A 23,903-nucleotide genomic window follows, 5' to 3' on the forward strand; every position below is an offset into this window, starting at 1 on the left:
TTTTCAAGGTGGGGGGGGGGGGGTCCAATCCCCACCTCGGACTCCCCCAAAAAATAATGTAGCCCCCCCTTCCCCTTTTAAAACTATAAAATAAAAAAATATTGTGTCTCTGATTGAATCCCATATCTTTACAATTTAAACTTCTAGAGCTAAACCTTAATTTGAAGCAGTTTTGTCCCCCTCCCCCATTTTATTAAATACTCCTGCAGACGCCTCTGTTCCCAGTCTCTAGATAGAAAAAAACGAGCGTCAAGCTTGGCATGTTTTAAACTTTGTTTGCCATACTTTGGTTCCCCACGATTAATTTTTAGGTTTGTTACCAAGATTGGTTCCGTATTTTCTACACTAAATTCTATAACAAAAGAGTCAGAAATTTATTACTTTATAATATGATGCACAATAATACATTTGAAAAATTAAACCCTAAAATCAATTTCCATTCCTCAAAAAGTTCTTTAAATGAATTCTTTACCATTGCAACTGTGTAGTGGACTTTTTTCATAAAAATGCTCAGATCAAACTCGGAAGATTTCTTTACTTTATCAATTTTTTAAATTTTTATATTTTAAAATTTTCAAACTTTTTCAGATTTTTTCTTTTCTTTAAAAAGTATTTACTTCAAAATGCAAGAAAGAAAACAATGTCGAAATATATACTAGTCTCTCAGGTTCCTTCGTACCCATCTTCTATTATATACTAGTCTCTCAGGTCCCTTCGTACCCATCTTCTATATACTAGTCTCTCAGGTCCTTTCGTACCCATCTTCTATTATATACTAGTTTCTCAGGTCCCTTCGTACCCATCTTCTATATACTAGTCTCTCAGGTCCCTTCGTACCCATCTTCTATTATATACTAGTCTCTCAGGTCCCTTCGTACCCATCTTCTATTATATACTAGTCTCTCAGGTTCCTTCGTACCCATCTTCTATTATATACTAGTCTCTCAGGTCCCTTAGTACCCATCTTCTATTATATACTAGTCTCTCAGGTCCCTTCGTACCCATCTTCTATATACTAGTCTCTCAGGTCCCTTCGTACCCATCTTCTATTTCAATTTAGAAAATTCACTTTGCATACATTGTAAAACAAAAACAAAAACAAGTATGCGGATTTTTAAAAAAAATCGTGGAACTTACAAATTTAATGTAAATCGAATTTTGTTTATGGTTAATTTTTGAAATTTTGATCATTCATAAACCTTTCCCAGAGTCACGAGAGGGCCCACACAAAATTTGGGCCCGATTTTCATGAAATAATTGACAAAATTCTCAATGATTTGAGGTTGCAACTTTAGAAACACTGCATGAGGAAAAATCTATGATTTGTTTATCTCGTAAATTTTGTGAATAATGCAAATTTGCTGTAGTATTATTTTTAATATTTAATATTTAATATTTTTGATGTAATTGAAACTTACTCAGAATGAGTTTATTGAAATGAGAAAAACTTAAATTCTATATTAAAAAAAGAAATTTTAAGTATCTTTAAATTCATACCAAAACTAGGAAATATATATTTTTACTTTTTTTAGATGAAAAGTTTAAAATAATAACAATATTTTTTTTAACTCAAATAGAAAATATTATTTTTTCTATCTCTGACCACATAGAAATTTTCATTTATAATTTATTAATTTATAATTTATTTTATTTGTAATAGACAAAACACTTTTTGCAAAATAAAAAAATAAACATTTTTGAAAAGCCCTTGACTGTGCAATTTAGATTATGCAAAAAATTGTAAAAACACCCTTGAAACTTTAATCTTATCAAAAATGTTAAAGATAACATCGTTATTCTGGCTCGAAAAATGTGTTAGTTTTGATGAGTTTTCTATTGCTCCTTAAAAGCAAGTCATATTAGCAGAGAAACCGCAAATGAAAAAAAAACAATAAATACAATAACATTATAATATCTAATTCATACTTGATCACAGCAAAGCTTTTAAGGGTACCGTTGTAAATCGGGCATTGCCATCTTTGAATGAAATTCGTGTAAAATAAGTGCTTAATTTTTTACACGGAAAGATATTATTTGAATAATGAGTTCCTTTCCAGAAAGGGTTCAGCGAGATAGCTTAAATTTATTAAATTCGGTTCCTGGCTTTCTATCAGACTTTATGACTGGCATGAATTGTTATGGTAGGTTTTAGCCTGAGTTTATCATGGAAGAAAGAATTTAAATTCTAGAAACATCAGGATTTGAGCAAAAGCTTACCAACATAACAAACTTAAAACCATACACACAAACTTAAAACAACACATTATCGAAAGCCTGGTCCTCTGATAGACTCGACAGAGTTAGGAACTTAAAGTTAGGGATAAGAATAAAAAACCTTGGTCGGTTTTAATGACGAATTAGGAACAATGTTGAGGCTTATTCTAATTAACCTCAATCCACCAGTTCCAACCAGAAAAATCCGTCAAATACAATAGTAAAAACCGGTTTAGTAAATCCAATTCTGTGGAAAATTAATTGCAACTAAAAAAGCTCAAGTCATAAAATAGTCTCCGTGACCGCGTAGAGTCTTATTTTCCCGAATTTGCGACAGTACGAAATTTGTGGAGACTTAAAGAAAAACCTTTTTCTAAAACTGTTAACTTTTTAGTTTTCAAACCATTTTGTGGACCATTTAAAGTTAATATTCGAATTCAAAGCAAGATACAAGATTCAAGCATTAAAGGAATTGAGTCTTTGCCTGCAAACTAGAAACTTCTAATCCGGTCAATATCCTTGCAACCTGATGGTATAAACCTTTGATATTTCAAACTTAGATTATTTGATCAAACAGAATTCATAGTCTGAAATATCAAGGTCTACTACGTTGGGTTGCAAAGAGACAGGTATTTAAAAATCAGAGTTTGTGGCAAAGACTCAATTCCTTTGTCCAAAAAAGTCTTATTCTTTGCGTTACATGAAAAGTCCCGACTCCAGTCTTGGATTTTGAGTTTTCTTGTTGAATAAAAAAAACATGTCCATTTATTTTAAACTAATTAAAATCTAGAAAGTTTCTATGTCACGCACATATCGGATAATGCAATGTATATAAATGTGTCATGTTTACACTCTAGATAGAAAAATGGAATCCAGAATTCGTCTTAGAAATTTTAAAATTTAGAACACATTTTGAATTCTTTAAACTAAATAGGATAGGATATAGTTTATTGCTAAAAATACACACGCTGTTTTGGGTATTATCCTCACCTAATTAATATTAAAGCGTTTACAATATGATGAAGATTACTAGGTTTTGAAAGAATACAATAAGTCAGGAATTACTAGTTAAACTTAGAGAGACTGAGGTGCAGCATAACAAAATAATTGATTTTTCAGTTTTATAACAAGGTTTAATTCCCTTCCAAACATAAATGAAGAAAATTCGCAAAACTTCAGTACTTATTCTTCCAGTAAGAGGAATCACAGAATTTCTCGAGTCCTTCTTCATCAAATCAACTATTAACAAGCACTGTGGCCGAATTTAAAGAATTTGAGCGGTGGTTTAAATTTAAGCTGCGGTTTAAATATGGTTGGTTCCACTTAAAATTGTATCAAATGTTTCAAGATTTAAGCTGGCGCTTAATTTAAACCGGGTTTAGGCGGATTTAAACCGCGGCTCAAATTCTTTAAATTCCATCTCTGGTCTTTTAATACTATTTTATTTACAATTTTGTCAAAACAAAGTTTTACCTTTTGAATATACAGGGTCATCATACGATATAACATAAGAGATGAAACAAGTTGAACTAGACAGAAGAAGGTCAAATTTATGCAACATTACTTCATGACCTCCTAGCTTCTCTAGTTTTTATTTTACAAGTATGATAAAAGCAAATTTATTCGGTTCAAAATTATAAATTCAAAATATTATTATGCTTATAATGGCTCTTAAATAAGCTAGAGGAGTAATTAAAAACATTCAATCTTATTGGCAATTTACTTTAGTCTAACATAGGGTTTCCAAATTTTCGTTCAAACTATTTCGCGAATTTCGTTCAGCCATAAAATGGAGTACGAAAACTAAAATTTCGTTCAGTTTTGTGAAAATTTTCTATTAACCATATATCAAAATTTTTACTAATTTCATGAAAAATATGGATTATAAAATCAGAATTTGTGGCAAATACTCAATTTCTTTGCCAAATTTTAGATCCCTTAACTCATAGCAGTTGTTCCAGAATAGTTAAAAAAAAGTGAAGTATGAAACTGTTCAGAAGAATAATTTACCCAATATTCACTATAGCACATGATACTCAGTAATTTATAAGTCGTCATGTTCAGTTGGACACTATGTCTTCAGTGAGCAAAAGTATTTACAACCTAGAAAATACGTCTTAATATTAAATGAACTTTATTGTTCCTAACAATAGACACGAAACCAGTCATGCTATATTATTGTCGAAACAAATCACAGATGTCTTGATATAGAAACTCCTTGTTACCACAAACACAAAGTTGCAAATATGTATATATTTCAAACCTACAAAATACAGTTTTAATAATAATAAGTATTTATGATAAAATTGTCTTATGTTATTAATAGTATTGAGTAACTTACTAGTAGAGTGTGTCTGGGGTGATCAAGGAGTGATTTGATCTTAGAAGAAAGCCATTGGGTCAGTTTAAAACATTTAGTTGTTACTTCTGAAATAAAAACCATGGTTGTTTAACCATGATTAATCGCTATGGATTGCAGAATTATTCACTGATTGTATGTTTTAAGTATTCACCAGTTATAAGTTTTATTCTAATCAACATGGGTGTTATGTTTATCTCTGTGTGAGACGGAATAAATTCTCTGCTTTATATCTGACCTGATACACAGGTGAAAGGTAGGAGGGCAACATTAGGTTTGGATGCAGGTTTATGTTCAACAATTATATTCAAGGTTCGATACTAGACATTATAAGCTAACTTAAATCTGAAAATAGAAAATGCAACCATGTATCATCTAAATTTTATATATACAATTATGAAACTGTTTTCAAAGTTGATAGATCCCATAGGGAATACATGTAATTCATACTTCATTAAGAAAAAAAGAAATATTCTCCTTTCCAAAAATTACAAATTAGAGAAATAACTTGCTGAGGTTTTAAATATTAAAAATACACCTTTTTGGTTTACATGACTTTAAGTATGTTTTTGAATTAAAAATGTGGTTTTTTTAATGAAATCTTTAATATTAATAGAAACATGCTGTTATCCTAAGATTATTGGCTAGTTTAACTTTATTATAAAATGAAAGAAAAAAATCAATTTTAACAAAAATCTTTTTCGATGAAAATATCAGTGGAAACTACTTTACCATGGACACCTATAATATATGAAGACCAATTTTTCTCTATTTGTCAAATCATTTAAAAAAGGTTATATATATATTTAATGGCGAAATTCAACAATTCAGGTCGCTATATCCAATATCTTTTAGTGCCATTCTTTAAAGACAGTTTTTTAAATCAACTTCCTGGATTTATTTATATATATGTAAATATATAGCTCAGTAATTCTTGTATGAATAAACAATAATATTATATTTAATATATAGTCTAGGCCTCCCCAAGGACGGTAGCAATCTCAATTATTGTCTTTCCTGTACCATTCATCATCTTTATAATTGGTATCCCCCCCCCCCAATCTTACAAGCTTGGAAATCTATTAATAGACTACAGTGTTCTTTTATTCCTATAGGTCTACATAAAGATGGGCATTGTTTTCTTTAAAGGGACTGTAAAGGAAAAATGAAAGGGGGTAAAGGCTAAAAGTCAATCACTTTAGCCCTTGACTGCGACCCATGAAAGTTACCTGATGTTCTTTTCTCGAGAAATTGATATAAAACTGTGTCAAAAAGACCATGTTCACAATTGAAATAGAAGCCCGGCGCGAAGCTCCCTAAACACCTAGTATTTCTAAAATGTACATGTATAGGACTACACAAAAGTATAAATGAGAAAGTCAGGTAAAGTCAAAGTCTCGAAAATTTATGGAACTTTTCATAGCAGCCTGAATCTGTTTTGTAATCTTTTTGGAAACTGCATAGATTCAATAGAATGCAGGCATAATGAAATTAAATGACGATGTTAATAAAATTAAATGACAATGTTAATAAAATTAAATGACAATGTTATTAAATGGCAATGTATTAACTATTAATGAAGTTGAATATTTAATAGTATAATTTACTAGTTTTCCGTGTCGGAGTAAAAAAGAGGGATTAGGGATTTGAGGGTTTGATGGAATAGTTTAAAACATTTGTAAATACTTCTGATTTTAAGTGGAATTTACTATGGATTGCAAAGTTATTTATGAATTTGATCTTTCACTTAGTAAAACAGTTCTATGTTTCGGTTTCCTTTGTCTAGATAGAGAGGTATAGTCGGAAGAAATTGTTTGGTTTGGATTTTGGGCTGGTAAAGACGACATGACGTGAGGATGGGGGTTAGGAGATAGGTTTATGGTCAACAAGATTAGTTTTAATTGTGGGTTCTCTGCAAATTAAGTTATTCGCGCATTTATATACAGTTGGAAAACTTGTAGGTTTTAACAGAATTATACACTTTCAAGTCAAGAAAATGTTTTTATCTTCCAAATCTATGATATGTTAAAGGTTTCAAGGCTGTGAATCGAGCATTGCCATTTTTGCGTAAAGGGCACTGAAAGTTAGTCGACTTTAAAGTGTCGCAACACCTTGACCTTCGGTTTCCCCTCATCAACTCAGTGATACTTTCTGGTAGCCTTAGGCAAATACATTTCAAAATGTATTTCGCTTGTTTCTATAGCTTAGGTTTAGAAGGAGTAATTGGCAAACTAATGCTTGATTTTTGCACGAGAGCTTGCACATCTCAGTTTGCAGTGAGGGTCACTTGAAATTACGCTTACAGTTTCTTTAAGAAATAAAATAAAATAGAATAGAATATAGAGGAAAATAGATTTATTGTTTAGATACTATTTCTGTTAAATAAATCTAAGTTTACCAAAGTTTATTTAAAACATAAAATAAAAAGACATAATGAAAAGTTCGAACAAACTTACATCATCTTATATTTTCATTTCTTTTCCAAACTGAAACTGAAATAAAAATTGATGGATTTGTAGGAAAAGTGTTTTTTTACCTTGTTCTATGTGTATTCTGACTTCAACTGTAAACAATTTAAATCTCCACCCATAATTTTGACTTTTGCAATAATGGATGTAAAATGTACAAAGAAAAATACTAGTAGTTGATGGAACATTATATCAAAATTTTTGTAGAATCTATAAAATAAACTGTAAAAGATCACAATATTTAGTTTAATGATAACTTAACAAATTGTGATGTATAAAGTAAATTTGAGAAGAATTACGACTTTTGACTTCGTTACAATCATCCATATTCTTCATATTTTCAAAAGTGAGTAAAGACGCTTGAGCTGGGAACTTTAGAATAGTGGACATCGAGATTATTGCTTAATCCTCTCTTTTTGCTAATCTCGAGACTAACATAATCTGGAGATTATGTTAGTCTCGAGATTAAATATTTAGATCAACAAATTGGATTCTAGGAACGCCAGATGTGTTCGTTTTCTTGACTGGAAGGGCCTTCACTTAATTTCTCACCCATTTATTTATTAATACATATTAGTTAAAATTGGTTACAAAAGAATCTCAAACGTATTATTAAATATTTTTCTTAACCACTTCTTTTTCAAAATGGCCGATAACATATTCTTTATTTGTTAGAAATTGCGGATTTCTCTCTTGGGATAGAATTTATTTACAAGGCTGTCATTGGTCAATACAATTTACGAACTATATTCCTGCTCTCACATTGGAGAAAACAATGTACGGATATCCAAAGAGAGAGATAAAAAGAGTGGATTATGGACTGAAGTTAAAAGTTTCCACAGTGGATATTCGGATTACGTAGTTGGGATTAAAGGTTATCCATTCTAAAGTTTCCACAGTGGATATTCGGATTACGTAGTTGGGATTAAAGGTTATCCATTCTAAAGTTTCCACAGTGGATATTCGGATTACGTAGTTGGGATTAAAGGTTATCCATTCTAAAGTTTCCACAGTGGATATTCGGATTACGTAGTTGGGATTAAAGGTTATCCATTCTAAAGTTTCCAGCTTTGTTCACATGAATCCAGATTTCTATGAAAATTTTTTAAGACTGGGTCAATTTTAAATTGCATGGTATTTGATTATTTGAATTTCAATTTTACCATACAAACTCAGTTATAATTTTTTGTTTTAAATACTTATTTTTGGATTTAGTTTTGAAAAAGTAATTAGCAAAATTCTCATAGATTTTTGCGTGAGAGCTCGCAACCTTTGGATCACGTGTTAAGTCGAAGATTCTCTATTTTCAAAAAAAATCTAAAATTAAAACTAAATTTAAAACTAACGTTAGTTTGATGTGACAATGTGATATATTAACGTGATCCTGCATAAATTTACTTTTGTATTAATATGATTAGACACCTCTACACTATTGTTTCAGTCTAGTTTAACCTTCATCATGTAGAAATTATATTAAGTGAGTTTTTTCGAAATATGTAAGAAGTGCTTAAAATAGTGTGTTATAATGCAACTGCACTTAAAGTGACCCTCGATTTAAAAAGTGGCGCAACGACAGACTCTCTTTAAAAAGTGGTGCAACGACTGACTCCCTTTAAAAAGTGGTGCAACGACTGACTCCTTTTAAAAAGTGGTGCAACGACTGACCCCCTTTAAAAAGTGGTGCAACGACTGACTCCTTTTAAAAAGTGGTGCAACGACTGACTCCCTATAAAAAATCTGTTTACGTTCTACCGGCCACGGTAAACTATAGGTCCTGGTTTAAAGTTAAAAAGTCTTAACTTTAGAGCCCGTTTTCTCGTATTAAATGCTGATTTTTTATATTTGATATTTTATACTTTTTATTTTACTCTTTCAAATATTTATGCATAAAGAGTCTCGTATAGTAGACATGTTTTGAATGAAAGATCAAAATATTGTTGGTCCTTTATTTAAAAGGCTGCCTAATAGACAACGGTACCCATCAATCTATATATAAGCAATTGTGAGGAAGATATCGTCGTTTTCTCTCTGAAAAAGTATCAAATTTGGACATTTCCTTTTTTGTTTCTGTTCAATTAAAACACACTAATATAGAAAATCATAATTGAAAATTATAAATTGCTCCGATAGAATACAACGAAAACATTTTTAAAGGGTACCGGTGTGAATCAGGCATGCCCAACTATAAGAAAGCTTGAGTAAGCAACAGGCTTGTGTTTGTTCATTCTTTTATACCTGTAAACTAGAGTGTATATGTGCATTGTGTTTTCTTGAATACCCGTGAACTGGAGTGTATATGTGTATTCTTGAATACCCGTCAACTGGAGTGTATATGTGTATTCTTGAATACCCGTCAACTGGAGTGTATATGTGTATTCTTGAATACCCGTGAACTGGAGTGTACATGTGTATTCTTGAATACCTGTGAACTGGAGTGTATATGTGTATTCTTGAATACCCGTGAACTGGAGTGTATATGTGCATTCTTGAATACCTATGAACTGGAGTGTATATGTGCATTCTTGAATAGCCGTGAACTGGAGTGTATATGTGTATTCTTGAATACCTGTGAACTGGAGTGTATATGTGTAATCTTGAATACCCGTGAACTGGAGTGTATATGTGCATTCTTAAATACCTGTGAACTGGAGTGAATATGTGTATTCTTGAATACCCGTGAACTGGAGTGTACTGTATATGTGTATTCCTGAATATTCGTGAACTGAAGTATTGTATATTCTTGAATACCTATGAACTGGAGTATATTTGTATAATCTTGAATACCCGTGAACTGGAGTATTGTATATTCTTGAATACCCGTGAACTGGAGTATTGTATATTCTTGAATACCCGTGAACTGGAGTGTATATGTGTATTCTTGAATACCCGTGAACTGGAGTATTTGTATATTCTTGAATACCTGTGAACTGGAGTGTATTTGTATATTCTTGAATACCCGTGAACTGGAGTGTATTTGTTTAATCTTAGAATATTAGTCGCTCCCCCATTATCCAATGTTTGATGTATGTACATTTTACAGGGTGTTGCTTAAAATTAGATGATTACAAGGATTGGAGTATTTTAAGTTTTGTATTTACTTTATTACTTTTAATTCGTAAGTTTTTGTTCTCAGTTTTCTAGAAAAGGTGTCAAAATATCGAAAATAATGAATGCATCATACATATATATATATATAAAACTTTAAATATATATAAATATATATTTCATATATATATAAATATGTGATATTTATACAGAAAATTGAGTTTCTGTTCAAGACACGAAAATATTCTGTACAACACTATACAAATATGAAATTTTCAAGGACATTCAAATATTGTATATACAGTGATAACCAGAAATCATGGAATAGGAAGACGACATTAGAACAATAATTAAGCGTATTTGATATTTGATAGGTTTTCTATAGTAACTTATTAAATCACTTTTAAATGAAACGGGTCTGTTTACACAGCACAGTTGCTGTATCGTATGTTCATTTTTACTTAAGTCAAAAGTCGTCTTCCTTTTCCGTTTTTTGTTCTTTTTGGTTTATGCAATATTATATCATAATTATTGTATAGATCTATAAATAAACTGTAAAAGAACACGATATTTCGCTTAAAGATTAAGAATGGTAATATCTATATATAAATTTAGCTTGTCTGTTTGTCTGTTTGTCTGTTTGTTTGTTTGTTTGTATCCAATAAACGTCAAAACGGAAAGCCTAGAAAGAAGGGCGCGAAGCGCCCTGAATTTCTAGTAAAGTAAATTTTAGCAGAATTACGACTTTGCGACCTCGGAACTATCTTTCATATTTTTAATATTGTTCAGAAGTGGTTAAGCAAGCTTGTTAACGTATAAAAAATGTGTTAAAGTGTCACACTCGCAACACCTTGCATGAGTCTTTGAATACGCATCATGTAGGGATATAATTCATTAAATACAAAGAAGTATATTTGAGTTCAAAATTTAAGATTACACTGTGAGGATTTCATAAAGATTGTAATATTAAAGGGAATGTTCGCGAGAAATGAAAGGGGGTATCGTATAGGCTTACGGCGAAAAAAAGAGCGCTTTTGATTGCTACTAATCTTACTTCTATCTGTTGCGTCTATAATGAGAAAATTGTTAAAAACGCCTTATACTGAAGAACATAGCGTCCAAACAAATTCAGAAAGTTTCAATATTCAACAAGCCAACAAATCATTCAGATATTACAAACAATAGTCATCGATTATTTTTCGATGCATTCGTATATAGTTTATATTTGATAATATTTTTGGTTTCGTTTTTTTAAAATGATATTTCCTTGGCACTGGATTTATATAAATGTTTTCTAAAGTAAATGTCAGATCATAAAAAAAATATTATGAAATATCCACTTTGTTTTGAATTGAACTGATTTTTTTACGATCCGAGTTGAAGTAAGATTAGTAGCGATCAAAAGCGCTTACTTTTCGCCGTAAGCCTATACCTTCTTTCATTTTTCGCGAACACTCCCTTTAATTTTTACATTTAGTCCTTATTATGAAATTCTTGATAAATGGTGGGAAAAGAAGTACATGAACCTTTTTTTTTACTTGATAACAGATAATCATATGGTATACACTCAATAGTCCGGTCCTTGTTCCACCAAACTGTGACTTTCGATTTAAATTTTACCCATTAAACGTAAATTTGTTTTTTTTTCTCAAAATTATACCATTTTTAGTTTTAAATGAAAAGTATAAAATACAATCCGTAATTTTACGGATTGTTGAATTACATACTAAAAAGCAATTTTTATTCAAATTTGAGAAACCAAACAACTAACCCTGGTTAGACGAGTGATGACCGGATAAAATTGGGACATTAGAATAAAGCCGTAATGAAACATTTCTTAACTACCATTTTAATTTCAATATTTCTATCAATAAACTCTTCTCTGTTAAAAGGGAAATAGAGGCTAATTCTCCAACAGTACACATATCACGCAAAGCACAGCAAAAATTAATGTTTTTCTATTTGAAAACTGGAATTTCAAAATTGTGGTTCAAGAACAAATGGAACTTACGGATTTATGCTGCACAGATAATGCAGGAAAATATCTGAAATGAACTCAATTTATGATAGATAGATAGATAGAAGTTTGGAAAGGGTACTGTTGTGAATCGAATATGTCCCTCAATCAATTTAGGTTGTTAGAAATTTTAGATATATCTCAGATTTTTGTGATATTCCTTAATGTGGTTAAAACACGATTAAACAAATGTATTTATTGCAGGTAAGCGTGCTGGAAGTCTAGAAGCTGGAACTGTGTGAGCTAGAAGCTAGAATGGAGTTCTTAGTTGAGAATACGAGGAACTTGACTGAGGACAAATTCATGGAACTGGATCCAGAAACAACAAACAGTACACTAGGAATAGGGATGTACTGCATAATATTTGATGGGGGGGGGGAGGGGGCGATTATTACATTAAATTTATGTTTTTAAAAAGTACAAGACCATGAAACAAAGCAATTTTGTGTACACAGAGTACAGAGTCAGACCCATTACATACATTACAAAAAAAATCTGTAAAATGTCGTTTTCCAATCAATTATTTGATCAATTGACGCGAATACTTTATGTTTAAATCAATCAAGTGCCCAATGTATTAACAACTAGTTTGGCACATTCCATGTCCTACTGAGCTCCCAAATCAAAATTGGAGTGAAATAAGTCATGGGTTTTACAAGTTGTAATCGGACACCAAAACTAACTAACAGGCTCCCAACAGAGTAAAGTAATCCTTTTGTTAACATAATGCGGTAATAATCACAGAAAAATTTATAAGACGAGATTTTGCAAATTCATTAATTGTATCCTTTAACCAGGGATGTACTTTAGTTCTTGAGATATCCTGCTGTCAAATAAAACTCTTATTTGTAATCTAAATACATCAACCTTTTTATTAGGGCTGGACCTGAATGACAATGAAACAGGAATTTTATCTTATCAAATATTTTTAAGTAAATTACACCTGAGATGGAATTTAAAGAATTTGAGCCGCGGTTTAAATCCGCCAAACCCCGGTTTAAATTCAGCGCCGGCTTAAATTTTGAAACATTTGATACAATTTTATGTGGAACCAACCATATTTAAACCGCGGCTTAAATTTAAACCGCCGCTAAAATTCTTTAAATTCGGCCACAGGAAGCTCTGAATCAGATTTAAGTTTACCCACACAGGATTATATATCTTTAATGTCAACTTTAAACTATGACGTTCCGAAGATTAAATTTCTATATTCTCTATTTATTTGAAAGAAAATGATCGTTTTTGTAACAAGCTCAAATTTTTTAATCCCTTTGTCTTGGCAACCAAATGTCGTAGACCTTAGATATTTCATATTTTCCTAAATATATCTTGTTGGAATTACAATTTTTGTTGGTTAGATAAATGAGGATAACGTCTAATTATAATTTATATACAGTGAGCACCAGAAAACTCTGGAAAAGAAAGATGGGGTTGAGACTCAAGTTATAGACTTTAAATAGTGAACTTGAGACACAGCAATTGTGCGTTGTAAACAGATCTGCTTAACTTATTAAGTAATTCAATAAGTTACTAGTAAAACTAAATACTCTGTAACAACATCAAATTCTCTTGAATTGCATTAATGTAGTTTCCTATTCCACAGTTTTCTGGTTCTCACTGTATTATTTTCTTTTTAAATATAAAGAATATTAGGTTTATATTTACTAGTATGTAATATATTTCTTAGACAGATGTAAGCAAATATAATTTTACTTCCTGTACTGGGGGAGATAAAATTATTAAATAAATAGATAGAGATAATATTGTAGAGGAGTTAGAGTAGTAAATGTCGTCTTTTTCATCAATGAAGAAATCCACGAACAAGATAATAATAATCCTAAAACTTTGATACAAAAACATAAGACGGACAGCTGAAATTTTTTTTTTTTAACAAAATAGTTATTTTAATGATTTCATTCTTGATAAGAAAGATGATATTGACTCCGCTATAAGAGCCTAAACAAATTATAAATGTTTAAATGATAAAATTAAATTTTACAAAGATTTCACTGAACTATGTGGGAAAGCAGCGAATTATGAGGAAGTGAATGAATTCTACAGGTGAGATTCGAAACAAATCTGAACAATTGTCTCAAACTCTGATTTTCTTTCCATATAGGATCATGGTATGCAAGAAAGGTTTCAAAGATATTTTTTAACAAATTCTTTTTAAAAAGTTTTTTAAAAAGATAATTACAAAATTGTACAGCATTATTTTCATAGTATTACAGTATTCCAATTTTTGTCACTTTGGGATTCTTGGGGCCCCAGGATCCTCCATCTTGGTGGGTTGGTGGGAGAAGGGAGATCTCACGACCCCCGAAAACCCCAAGTGGGAAACAGCACCCCAATATTTATTTTTGATATTTTCAAAATAATTGGTATAAGAAATAGTCTGAACATTCTTCTTATCTATTCATTGGTTCAGAATTCTGCAAATCTCTGATTCTTTTTTAATTCTGTCTGATATATCTGGTTTGTTGCAAGGAAGTTTAGCTGCTTATTATATATTTCTAATTTCAATATCTCAGCTGCTGACACTGAACCAATGAATAATCATGAAATGATATTTTTCTGGAATTATATATTTACTATCTCAGCAGGTTTGTAGATTGTTGAATGTTGATGACTATACAAAATACTTATAACACTCCCCGGCCACCCATGAGTGTCCACAACAAATTTCAGCCCAATCGGTCCAGCCGTTTGGTCAGCTTAGACAACATATATATATATATATATATACGAATGTTTTGTTTTATTATATAAATAAATGTTTGTTTTTTAGTTCTGTTCTACAAATAAAGAGGTTCTCTTTTTGTAGATTGAACCAGCTAAACCAGCTGCTTATATTTACTTGGAGAGATTGAATAGAGTGAAAAGTAGTTAGGGTTTGGGTCTGCTCAGCAAGAACTAGACAATGTAGGGATATAGATAGATCATTGAACATTAGGGCAGTCAGTGTGATCGCTTTATAAATGTGTAAGTTTTCTAGCTCTGTTGGATGATAAGAAAAAAAGGAACACTGCACCAAACATGGAATTTTGAAATTTTGAAGGACCCAATGTCAGAATCTCCACTTATAAATAATATAATGGCTAATGGGAAAAAAGGAGTTTTGGTTAGGAGTAGATTATCAAAAGTTGGAATCTTGAAACTAATGTGTAAGAACATCATGGGCAGTACTTGTTTAATGATACTCGTTTAATGATTGATATTTACATGTTTCCCATGGGTTGTAAGTTTTACTTAAAAACCGGCTCACCAGACCTGTTTCCAAAGAGTGTAAGTCAAGCTTTTCCACAGCAAGCCTAGACCCAGAGAGGTAAAAAAAACTCTGTTCTCCAGGGTAATAAATGAGGCATTCCTGGTTGATTATCTTGTTTTCCTCATCGATTTCCCTTCATACCTTAAGTTTCGTATGTCTGCACGTTTAACTTGGATTTGCCATTTTTCTCTGTCTCCCTGTAATCCTATATAGTTACCGTAAGAAGCGCCTCTGCAAAGACCTAGGTCCTACTTTGAGGAAAGCTAGAGTTGAACTGGTTTCAAAGTTATCGAGAATAGATATTTTGAGTTTGAACCAAGTGCTCAGTTTCTTTTATTCAATAATATCAGAAAAAATTACAAATTTCTTTTAAACGAATTTAATAAATGTATTTAGTTAAATTAGGTTTTTTTTTTAAATTTTGAATAAATAAAAGTTGCCCATACATTTATAAATATTTATTTGTAAAAAAAAGTGGAACAAAACAACTCCATTAGAAAAAAAGAGATTAAATGCATGCATTCCATACATTGTAAATCAAACATTTTATGAAGTAATTTTATGTTTAACTTGGTTTTCATTTCGCATTAAGAAATAATAGAATATACATAAAAAATAGAAATGTCACACAGGAAAGACAGTCTAATAATTAGGTTTACATAAGTTCTGTTCCGATACTCCAATATTTTTTTAAACTAAAAGTAAATATATGACAATTTTGTTAATTTTTATGCCAAACCAACCTATTTAATATACATACTAAACTGTCAGCGTCCATCTTCTATTTAAGTTTGAACATTTTCTCGTAAAACGATAAAAAAGTTTGCGGATTTTATCGTGGATCGTGGATTTTCAAAATTTAATGAAAATCGAATTCATTCTAGCATAACTCCTTAAATTCAAGAGTTATTGGAAAGAACAACATTTTTTTGAAAAATTTATAATATAAATTTATAACAATGATTGTTTTCCTCGTACGTGTGCGTAAAATGAAAACTGTAGGAGCTAAGATGTCACAAAGTTGTACACCGGTAATGTTGTATAACCTTTACCTTCTCCTTCTGTGTAGTTTTCAGTGCAGTTACTATGACGAATGTAAACAAAGTTTAGCATTAGCCATTAGCATTGAAACCCAACACAGGAAACTGGGTTTCACGAATTGGGTAAAACAATTTTGTAGATATCAATATTTTTGTAAGAAATATTATTTTAAAAGTTAGTTTTATATCTTGTTTCTATTTTTATTTCTTTATGTAACTGTACAAAATTATATTTAACCCAAAGGGAAACTCTGAAGTTTCGTTAAACGATACTCTTTTAAATTTCCTGCTCAGGGGACCACCGAGTGGTTCTGAGAATACAATTTACCGTTAAAAGAACGGATTTCAAGAGTTAAAATCTGCTTTAATGCTTTGCCTTAGTTTTAAACCCTCAAAGAATAATTTAATTTTGACTTTAAACTCCTTTTATTTGACGATCTTAAGGTTTTTCATGGGAATATGCCTTAAATTAATTATAGTCTTAATAAGAAAGGCTAAATCAATACTGTACAGTCGTCTCTGAAGTCTTATCCTTACCCTGTTTGTTAATAACATAACTACTATTCAAGCCTTCTATCTGAATCCTTATAGACCTATCCATCTTGTAGATTATATTATGAATAATATATTGTTTCATCAAGTACATATAATATGTATATTATTATTACATATTACAGTAATTACTTCATATATTGTATAAAAAGATAAATTAACTATCACGCTTACATATTTGTTTGTTTTTAATTAGCTTGATTGTCTTATCTGTTTGTATCCAAAAATATCAGAACGGCTGAAACGATCGGGCCCAAATGTAGTATGGCATCTGGATCACATAACCCCATGGAAGGTTTTTGATCGACTAGCTGTATGAACTTGAACAATTTTGCCCGTGAATAAATGTCGATTATTATTATCTTTAAAAATACACTAATTTGAACAACAAAATCTGCGAAAATTAGTTTTTTTGGAGAACGAAGAAAACATGAGAAGCAACAGCTCTAGTCTCTAAAAAGTTGAATTTTTTATTAGAAAAAAATCCTCATCGAAATTATATAATTGAAAGAAATTAATTTCAATGTTTTCTGGATCTCAGTGTATTTTGCTTCAGATAATTAGTTTCTTTCGCTGTTTGTCTTGTTTTGTGTTTTCATCTCAAGAAATCTGAATGAATGGAATATGTGTTTTGTATAGATGCATTAATTATTTCTTCCCAATCAGTCTTATATAAAGTCTACTCAATATATACATATTGTTTTCTTGTTCGTAAATATATTCAATCTATAGGTTTATAGGGTGCTTCGCGCCCCATCTATCGGTTCATTTTAGCTTTTATAAAAGTTAAGTATTTAGAGGTCACATATGATGTGAGGTACCACCATAAAATTAACCTATTGTAACCTGTTTTTACCTACTTGGACCGAATTTAACAAATTTTTTCCTATTTGGACATATTTGCAAATGCATACAAAAAAACACCAAATACATAAATCACTGTAATCCTACCAGGCTACATTTGTTGTAAAAAACGTGCTGGATCGACTCTGAACAAAGAGAATAGAGTATATATTAGAGGGGAATTTACTAGAAAAAAGTGTAAAACGGCCATTTTGTTGTACTGTTTCCATACTGCAGGTATACTTCACATATTTATGCTATATAACCTTTTGGGTCCTGGAATATCATTTTATAGAAAATCTAAAATTAATGTTAAAAGAAAACCAAATTATGAAATAGGCTGGTTTCATAATTGACCAGTGATCATTTCACATAGACTCTATGTCTTTCACTCTACAAACGATGATTTTCCGTTATAACTATAAATCAAATGATGTTTTTTATTCACGGAGCTCAAAATATTTTCGTTGTTGTGAAATCATTAAAGTTAAGCAAAATATTTTCATAAGAAGCATTAGTGAATTTCGTTAAATATTCAACTGTAATTTTTCAGAAGTTAAAAAAACGTATTTCAATACTGATCAACAATAAGTTTCCCCCGATCACACTCAAATATTTCGTAAGATTTTTTCATTATTAATATTCATTATAACATTGTACAAGTAACCATGACCTATAATTTATGTTATTTTTTAGGAAATAAAGATTTTGTTATCGATTTTCTGAGACGGGGTTACTCTGTTGTGTGTATTTTTGCGGCCTACTGGGAAAGAATTGTCCGGGGAAAATAAACATCCCCCACCAGAATCCTAGCTGGCCTATTATTCTGATTTGTCTAGCGTGTTGCTGTTTTCCATCAACAAGTTTATCTAACAGCTTTAAAAAATTCGAAATTGAAATGAATAGTCTAGGGAACATACTGTATTAATGTACTCTACTGCATATAATTTGTGAATATTTACATGATTTGTACACTTTAAACTCTCTTTCAGGCTGAAAGGGACTGAAAAAATTCATACCGAGAGATTCTCTAAATTCCCATCTAATATATATTCTATTCTCCATGACTCTGAACCATGATGAACAAACTGGACTGTACGACAGGATGCATATACAGTACATGTTATAATGGCTCGGTAGTACAAACTGGACTGTACGACAGGATGCATATACAGTACATGTTATAATGGCTCGGATCATAGAGGGGAGTGACGTTAGGGAGGGAACCCCCGGACGCCATGAGTCTCCACTATGCAGAAAAAGCCTACGCTATGCAGACCGTGCCTCCGCTATGCAGAAAACGAGCTTTTATTTTTTTGCTGCCTCAGACATGCACAATGCACATTACACTTTTTAAAACTTAATTTCAGTTTTATATTTTTAAAAGAAAAAAATAATATTAATAAACAATAATTCTACTTTTTGGAAATCAAAATTATTTTGAAAACCTAATCCTTAAATCGAATATTATCTTAACATTGTATTTTTATTACAGATTTTATGATTCCCCGCGAGTTCCCCCCTGCCCCCCCCTCATATTTTTGTTCTGTATAATTCTATGCAATTTTTATTCCATGAAAGGTCTCTTCATTTTGCATTCTGCAAAGCTGAAATCAATTCTCCGATGCATATTTTAATTTTAGAAAAAAAACAGAAAACGTTATAAACTTCTAATAGATTAATGTTTCTATATAAAATCTAATGAAAATATTCTTAAGTTTAATTAGAAGTTTTTAAGGGAATCTAAATCTTTTAATGTAAGACAATTTGTGATTATGTATAGATATACACATTTTTGTAGATGGTGGATTTTGGGTATAGCAACGAGCCTGCTGGCACTTCTTGGCATCATTGGAAATATCATCAGCTTACTCATACTTTGTAGCAGGTTAGTATATAGTATATACAGTGTATGACATTTTTCTTAAGCAATTTTACAGAAGCAGAAAAATATTATACTAGGAATGCTCAAACATGGTTATTAAATGCATTTTTCACAAATATCAAAAATGGGGTATATAATGATAAAAATGTGAAAAAATAACTAGTATAAGAGAAAATGAAAATTTCAAATATCAAATTGGATATTATTGGAACCGTGTTGAGTATATGAATTAAAATAAATTTACAAAATTAAAAAATATTGAAATTTTACCGAGTTAGGTAAAAAAAACTTTTTTGAGTACTTCATATAATTTATTTAGAGAAAAAACGATTTTAATCATTACTTGCCCAATTTTCAACATTTTTCATTGCTGTAAATTGTTTTGAACTCATGTTCTCAAGCCGGTTTCATGCAAATCCATATCAATAAGATTGTCAAATTTTTCATTTTCACTGACACAACTGATTTTTTCTTCAAGTTTTATCGTAAAATTTCTTTTGAGGGGCCTATTTTTGGAATTTTGTGAAAATACATTTTTTTTTAAACACGCCTTAGAATTCCAAAGTGGGATACGATTTTGCTTCTGTAAAATGGGTTCAGAAAAATGTCTCACACCTTATATACACTGTACAGCTTATATACACTGTACAGCTTATATACACTGTACAGCTTATATACACTGTACAGCTTATATACACTGTACAGTGTTTTCCACTAAACTTGAGATTGAGAGACGGCTTAAGGTTGTGTGACTTGTAAGTTTTCAATGGCTGAACAAAATTATGAAAATCGTTTATATCGTTTTACACCAATTTTGTCAAAATATTAAAAAACAATGACGACCTTTCAGTTTTTTCACACTTCATGTTTAGTGAGACACTCTGTATCAGCTTACTTATAAAAGCTAAGAAATCAATCAATCATATATTTTAAAAATGGAATTTCATTAACAATCTAATATTTGCTTGTACTTTATACGGACTAAAATCTGTATTATATCCAATATGCAGGCAAAGTTCTACGATCAATCATTATGAAGGAAAAATCTACTTTTTTGTTTTTATTTATATATTTATTCTGGATTTATAATTTATATTATATAGTATTAGTTATATATCATATTCAACTAATATACACTAGTTCACATACAGGGCTACCCAGAAAGGATAAGACTGTAAAGACGATCTGAAACTAGTAAATATTAAAAACTTAAAGATTAAATTAAGTTTTCTGTCTTAGGCCTTTATGATTTATTTTATGAATTGGCAAAGAAAAAAAAGCACGTTAACAGTTGCAGAGAATCCTGAATTTAGGGAAATCTCGTCATCTCTGAAGATTCATCTTTTGTGGGAAATCCTGAATGTAAATTGTGTGTCTTACTTAATATGACAATTTACAGACGAAAAAGTTTAATATCAAATATCAGCTGGATAAACCGTAGTAAGTAATTCTTCAAGAGAGTATTTTTAATTGATAAAAGAATATTTTACTGTTTTTAATAACAATTACCTGTTTTTAATAACAATTTACCTGTTTTTAATAACAATTTACCTGTTTTTAATAACAATTAACTGTTTTTAATAACAATTTACCTGTTTTTAATAACAATTTACCTGTTTTTAATAACAATTTACCTGTTTTTAATAACAATTTACCTGTTTTTAATAACAATTAACTGTTTTTAATAACAATTTACCTGTTTTTAATAACAATTTACCTGTTTTTAATAACAATTTACCTGTTTTTAATAACAATTTACCTGTTTTTAATAACAATTTACTTGTTTTTAATAACAATTTACCTGTTTTTAATAACCATTTTCCTGTTTTAATAACAATTTGCCTGTTTTTAATAACAATTTACCTGTGTTTTTATTTAGCCCGGTGTGACGTTAATAAACTACTGGGTAGTGTGGCATTTCTTAAAAATTTGGACACTTTCCTTTAAAATATTAAATCTAGAAAGCATTGAGAAATTCGGAACGTAAACTATGCTGTTAAATAAGTTTCTAAATGTATCAATATTGGGGAAAATGTAAAAAACAAAAACAATTTTCCGTCTCGAATGTCTTCTTCTTTTCAAAGAATTAAAAGAATAAGATATTTTAATTTCTATCCCTTGCACATGAGTAACAATGACCTAAAATTTAGTCGTAGTATGATAGTTTGTAAAAGAAAAAATTATAATATTTTGAAATTTGATGTTATGATACAGTAGTCTGGGCATTGTCATTCGCCCGGGCGTTTTTTAACGTGACATCGGACACTGTAGGGAATTTTTCAAAATTTAGCCTCCCACAAAATCGATTTTCTTTAATTTTAAAAAATCCACGATTTTTTATAAACTCCGCAAACTTTATTTTATTTATGTTTACAATGTATACAAAATTGAAATAGAGCCTAGTATAATATAAATTGATAAAAATAATGTGTTTCAAATCCAACAAAAAATCTGATATTTTCACTTAAGTGTATAACATGAAAGTCCTTATATTCATTTTAATAATTCTTTTTCCTGGTATTTGTAAATCCTTTCCAGAATTCCAATTCAACTTCTTAAGATCATTTTATGATTAAAATTTTATTTTCATGAAAACCATTTCTGTACGAAAAAAAGTAAAACGGATAAGATTTTTTTATACTAACTGTTTTATCATCAATTTTTCTCACTGCAGATACAAAATATAAAATTTAAGAAAAATCCTAGAAAGTGCTGTTTTTCCATGGTTGCTTATGTTCAGCCATTGTTCTGTAATAACTAGAGATGGGCGTGCTCGGCTTGTTTTCACTTCGTTTGTTCGTTGTTCGTCCCATCTTTCTTTTTTCAGTCGTTCAGTAAAAATTTAAATTGATTTTTTTTCAGGTCGTTTTTAAATAGTTCGTTAAAAAAACGTTAGTTCAGGAAAAAAATAGCTTTTTTTGTTCAAGTTAATTCGAAAAAAATAGTTCGTTTGGTAAAAAAAGTGATTTTAAAATCTTTGTTCAACGGTGTAACTGATCAATAAATAGCGATCGATCGTATACGATTTTAAGTCGTTCGACTTTGCTATTCTCGTTCATTAAAAAAAACTACTATTTTTTATTTCTCTGAACGATCTAATCCATTCGTCCATCCTTCAATTCATTAATTTTTCCAAACGACACCATCGTTCACGAAATATTTGTACTTATTGAAATATTTTCTTTGTTCACGAGAATGATGTCCATTTCTAGTACCAACTATCACTACGTCTGGCTGTAAAAATTCTATTTTTATAGAAATAATTTAATTTGATTTGATTTGATTTGATTGATTGGTTTGATTTGATTTGATTAATTTGATTTGTTCTGATTTTATTTGATTTGATTTGGTTCATTGGTTTGATTTCTTTTGATTTGATTTGATTTGATTTGATTTTGGTAAATGTTTACAAATTGTAGGAGTATGTCGAGCATGTTCAACAATCTGCTGGCCTGCCTATGTGGAGCTGACATACTCTTCCTGGTAACAAATGTGCTGCTGGCTCCGGTCAACCTGGGTAAGTCATTCGCAAAGACATGTTTTTTCATTGTTTAGTGTACACTGTACACGCAGATCACGCAGACTCGGTCCATTTTCTTAAAATGTACTGTAAAATGTACAGTACAATGAACTATACAATGTACAGTACAATGTACTGTACAATGTACTGTACAATGTACTGTACAATGTACTGTACAATGTACTGTACAATGTACTGTACAATGTACTGTACAATGTACTGTACAATTTACTGTACAATTTACAGTACATTGTACAGTACATTTTACAGTTTTCTTTAAAAAATAGAAACAACAATATAGGAAGAAATCATCATTGTGGGAGCACTATCGGAGACTTTTACAACCATCTCATCGAAAACCCCTAATTTATCATTTGAAACCCCCAGATTTTCACTGGAAACCCCATGATCTTCAATGAAAAAATGTGGGTCTCCGATGAAAACCTTGGCGTATCCGTTGAAAATCTGCAGTGAGAATTCTGGAGGTCTCCGATGAAATAACCCTTGAAATAACCTATTGGAGGTTTTCAATAGCACTCCAATAATGATGAATTCTTCTCAGACTCAGAGTTGAGTAAGAAATGAAGGTTGCCATCTTCAGTAATTACATCTTAAACTTTCCTTCCAGTTTTTAATTAAAAAGAGGAGACGCGTCAAATACAAACAAATTGTGAGCTTTCTTTAATAAGTTA

At 30.5% G+C, this 23,903-nt stretch overlaps 1 protein-coding gene across 3 annotated transcripts in view; it reads left to right on the top strand.

Moving 5' to 3' along the window:
• The window catches only part of LOC111715062 (FMRFamide receptor), a 57,587-nt gene that overhangs the window by 4,113 nt on the left and 29,571 nt on the right, over window positions 1-23,903 (top strand). For 2 of the 3 annotated variants that reach the window (XM_023490305.1, XM_023490306.1), the window contains exons 2-6: window positions 12,308-12,449; window positions 12,982-13,008; window positions 14,107-14,164; window positions 19,608-19,694; window positions 23,111-23,208. In XM_023490305.1, the coding sequence (XP_023346073.1) occupies window positions 12,359-12,449; window positions 12,982-13,008; window positions 14,107-14,164; window positions 19,608-19,694; window positions 23,111-23,208 (361 nt within the window). In that variant the 5' untranslated portion in view covers window positions 12,308-12,358. Of the gene's footprint in view, window positions 1-12,307; window positions 12,450-12,981; window positions 13,009-14,106; window positions 14,165-17,387; window positions 17,424-19,607; window positions 19,695-23,110; window positions 23,209-23,903 lie in introns of those variants that run through there. The other variant, XM_023490307.1, reaches the window with a different exon arrangement.

Source organism: Eurytemora carolleeae, unplaced genomic scaffold (assembly GCF_000591075.1).
Source record: "Eurytemora carolleeae unplaced genomic scaffold, Eaff_2.0 scaffold748, whole genome shotgun sequence".
In the NCBI taxonomy this organism is placed as follows: Eukaryota; Metazoa; Arthropoda; class Copepoda; order Calanoida; family Temoridae; genus Eurytemora; species Eurytemora carolleeae.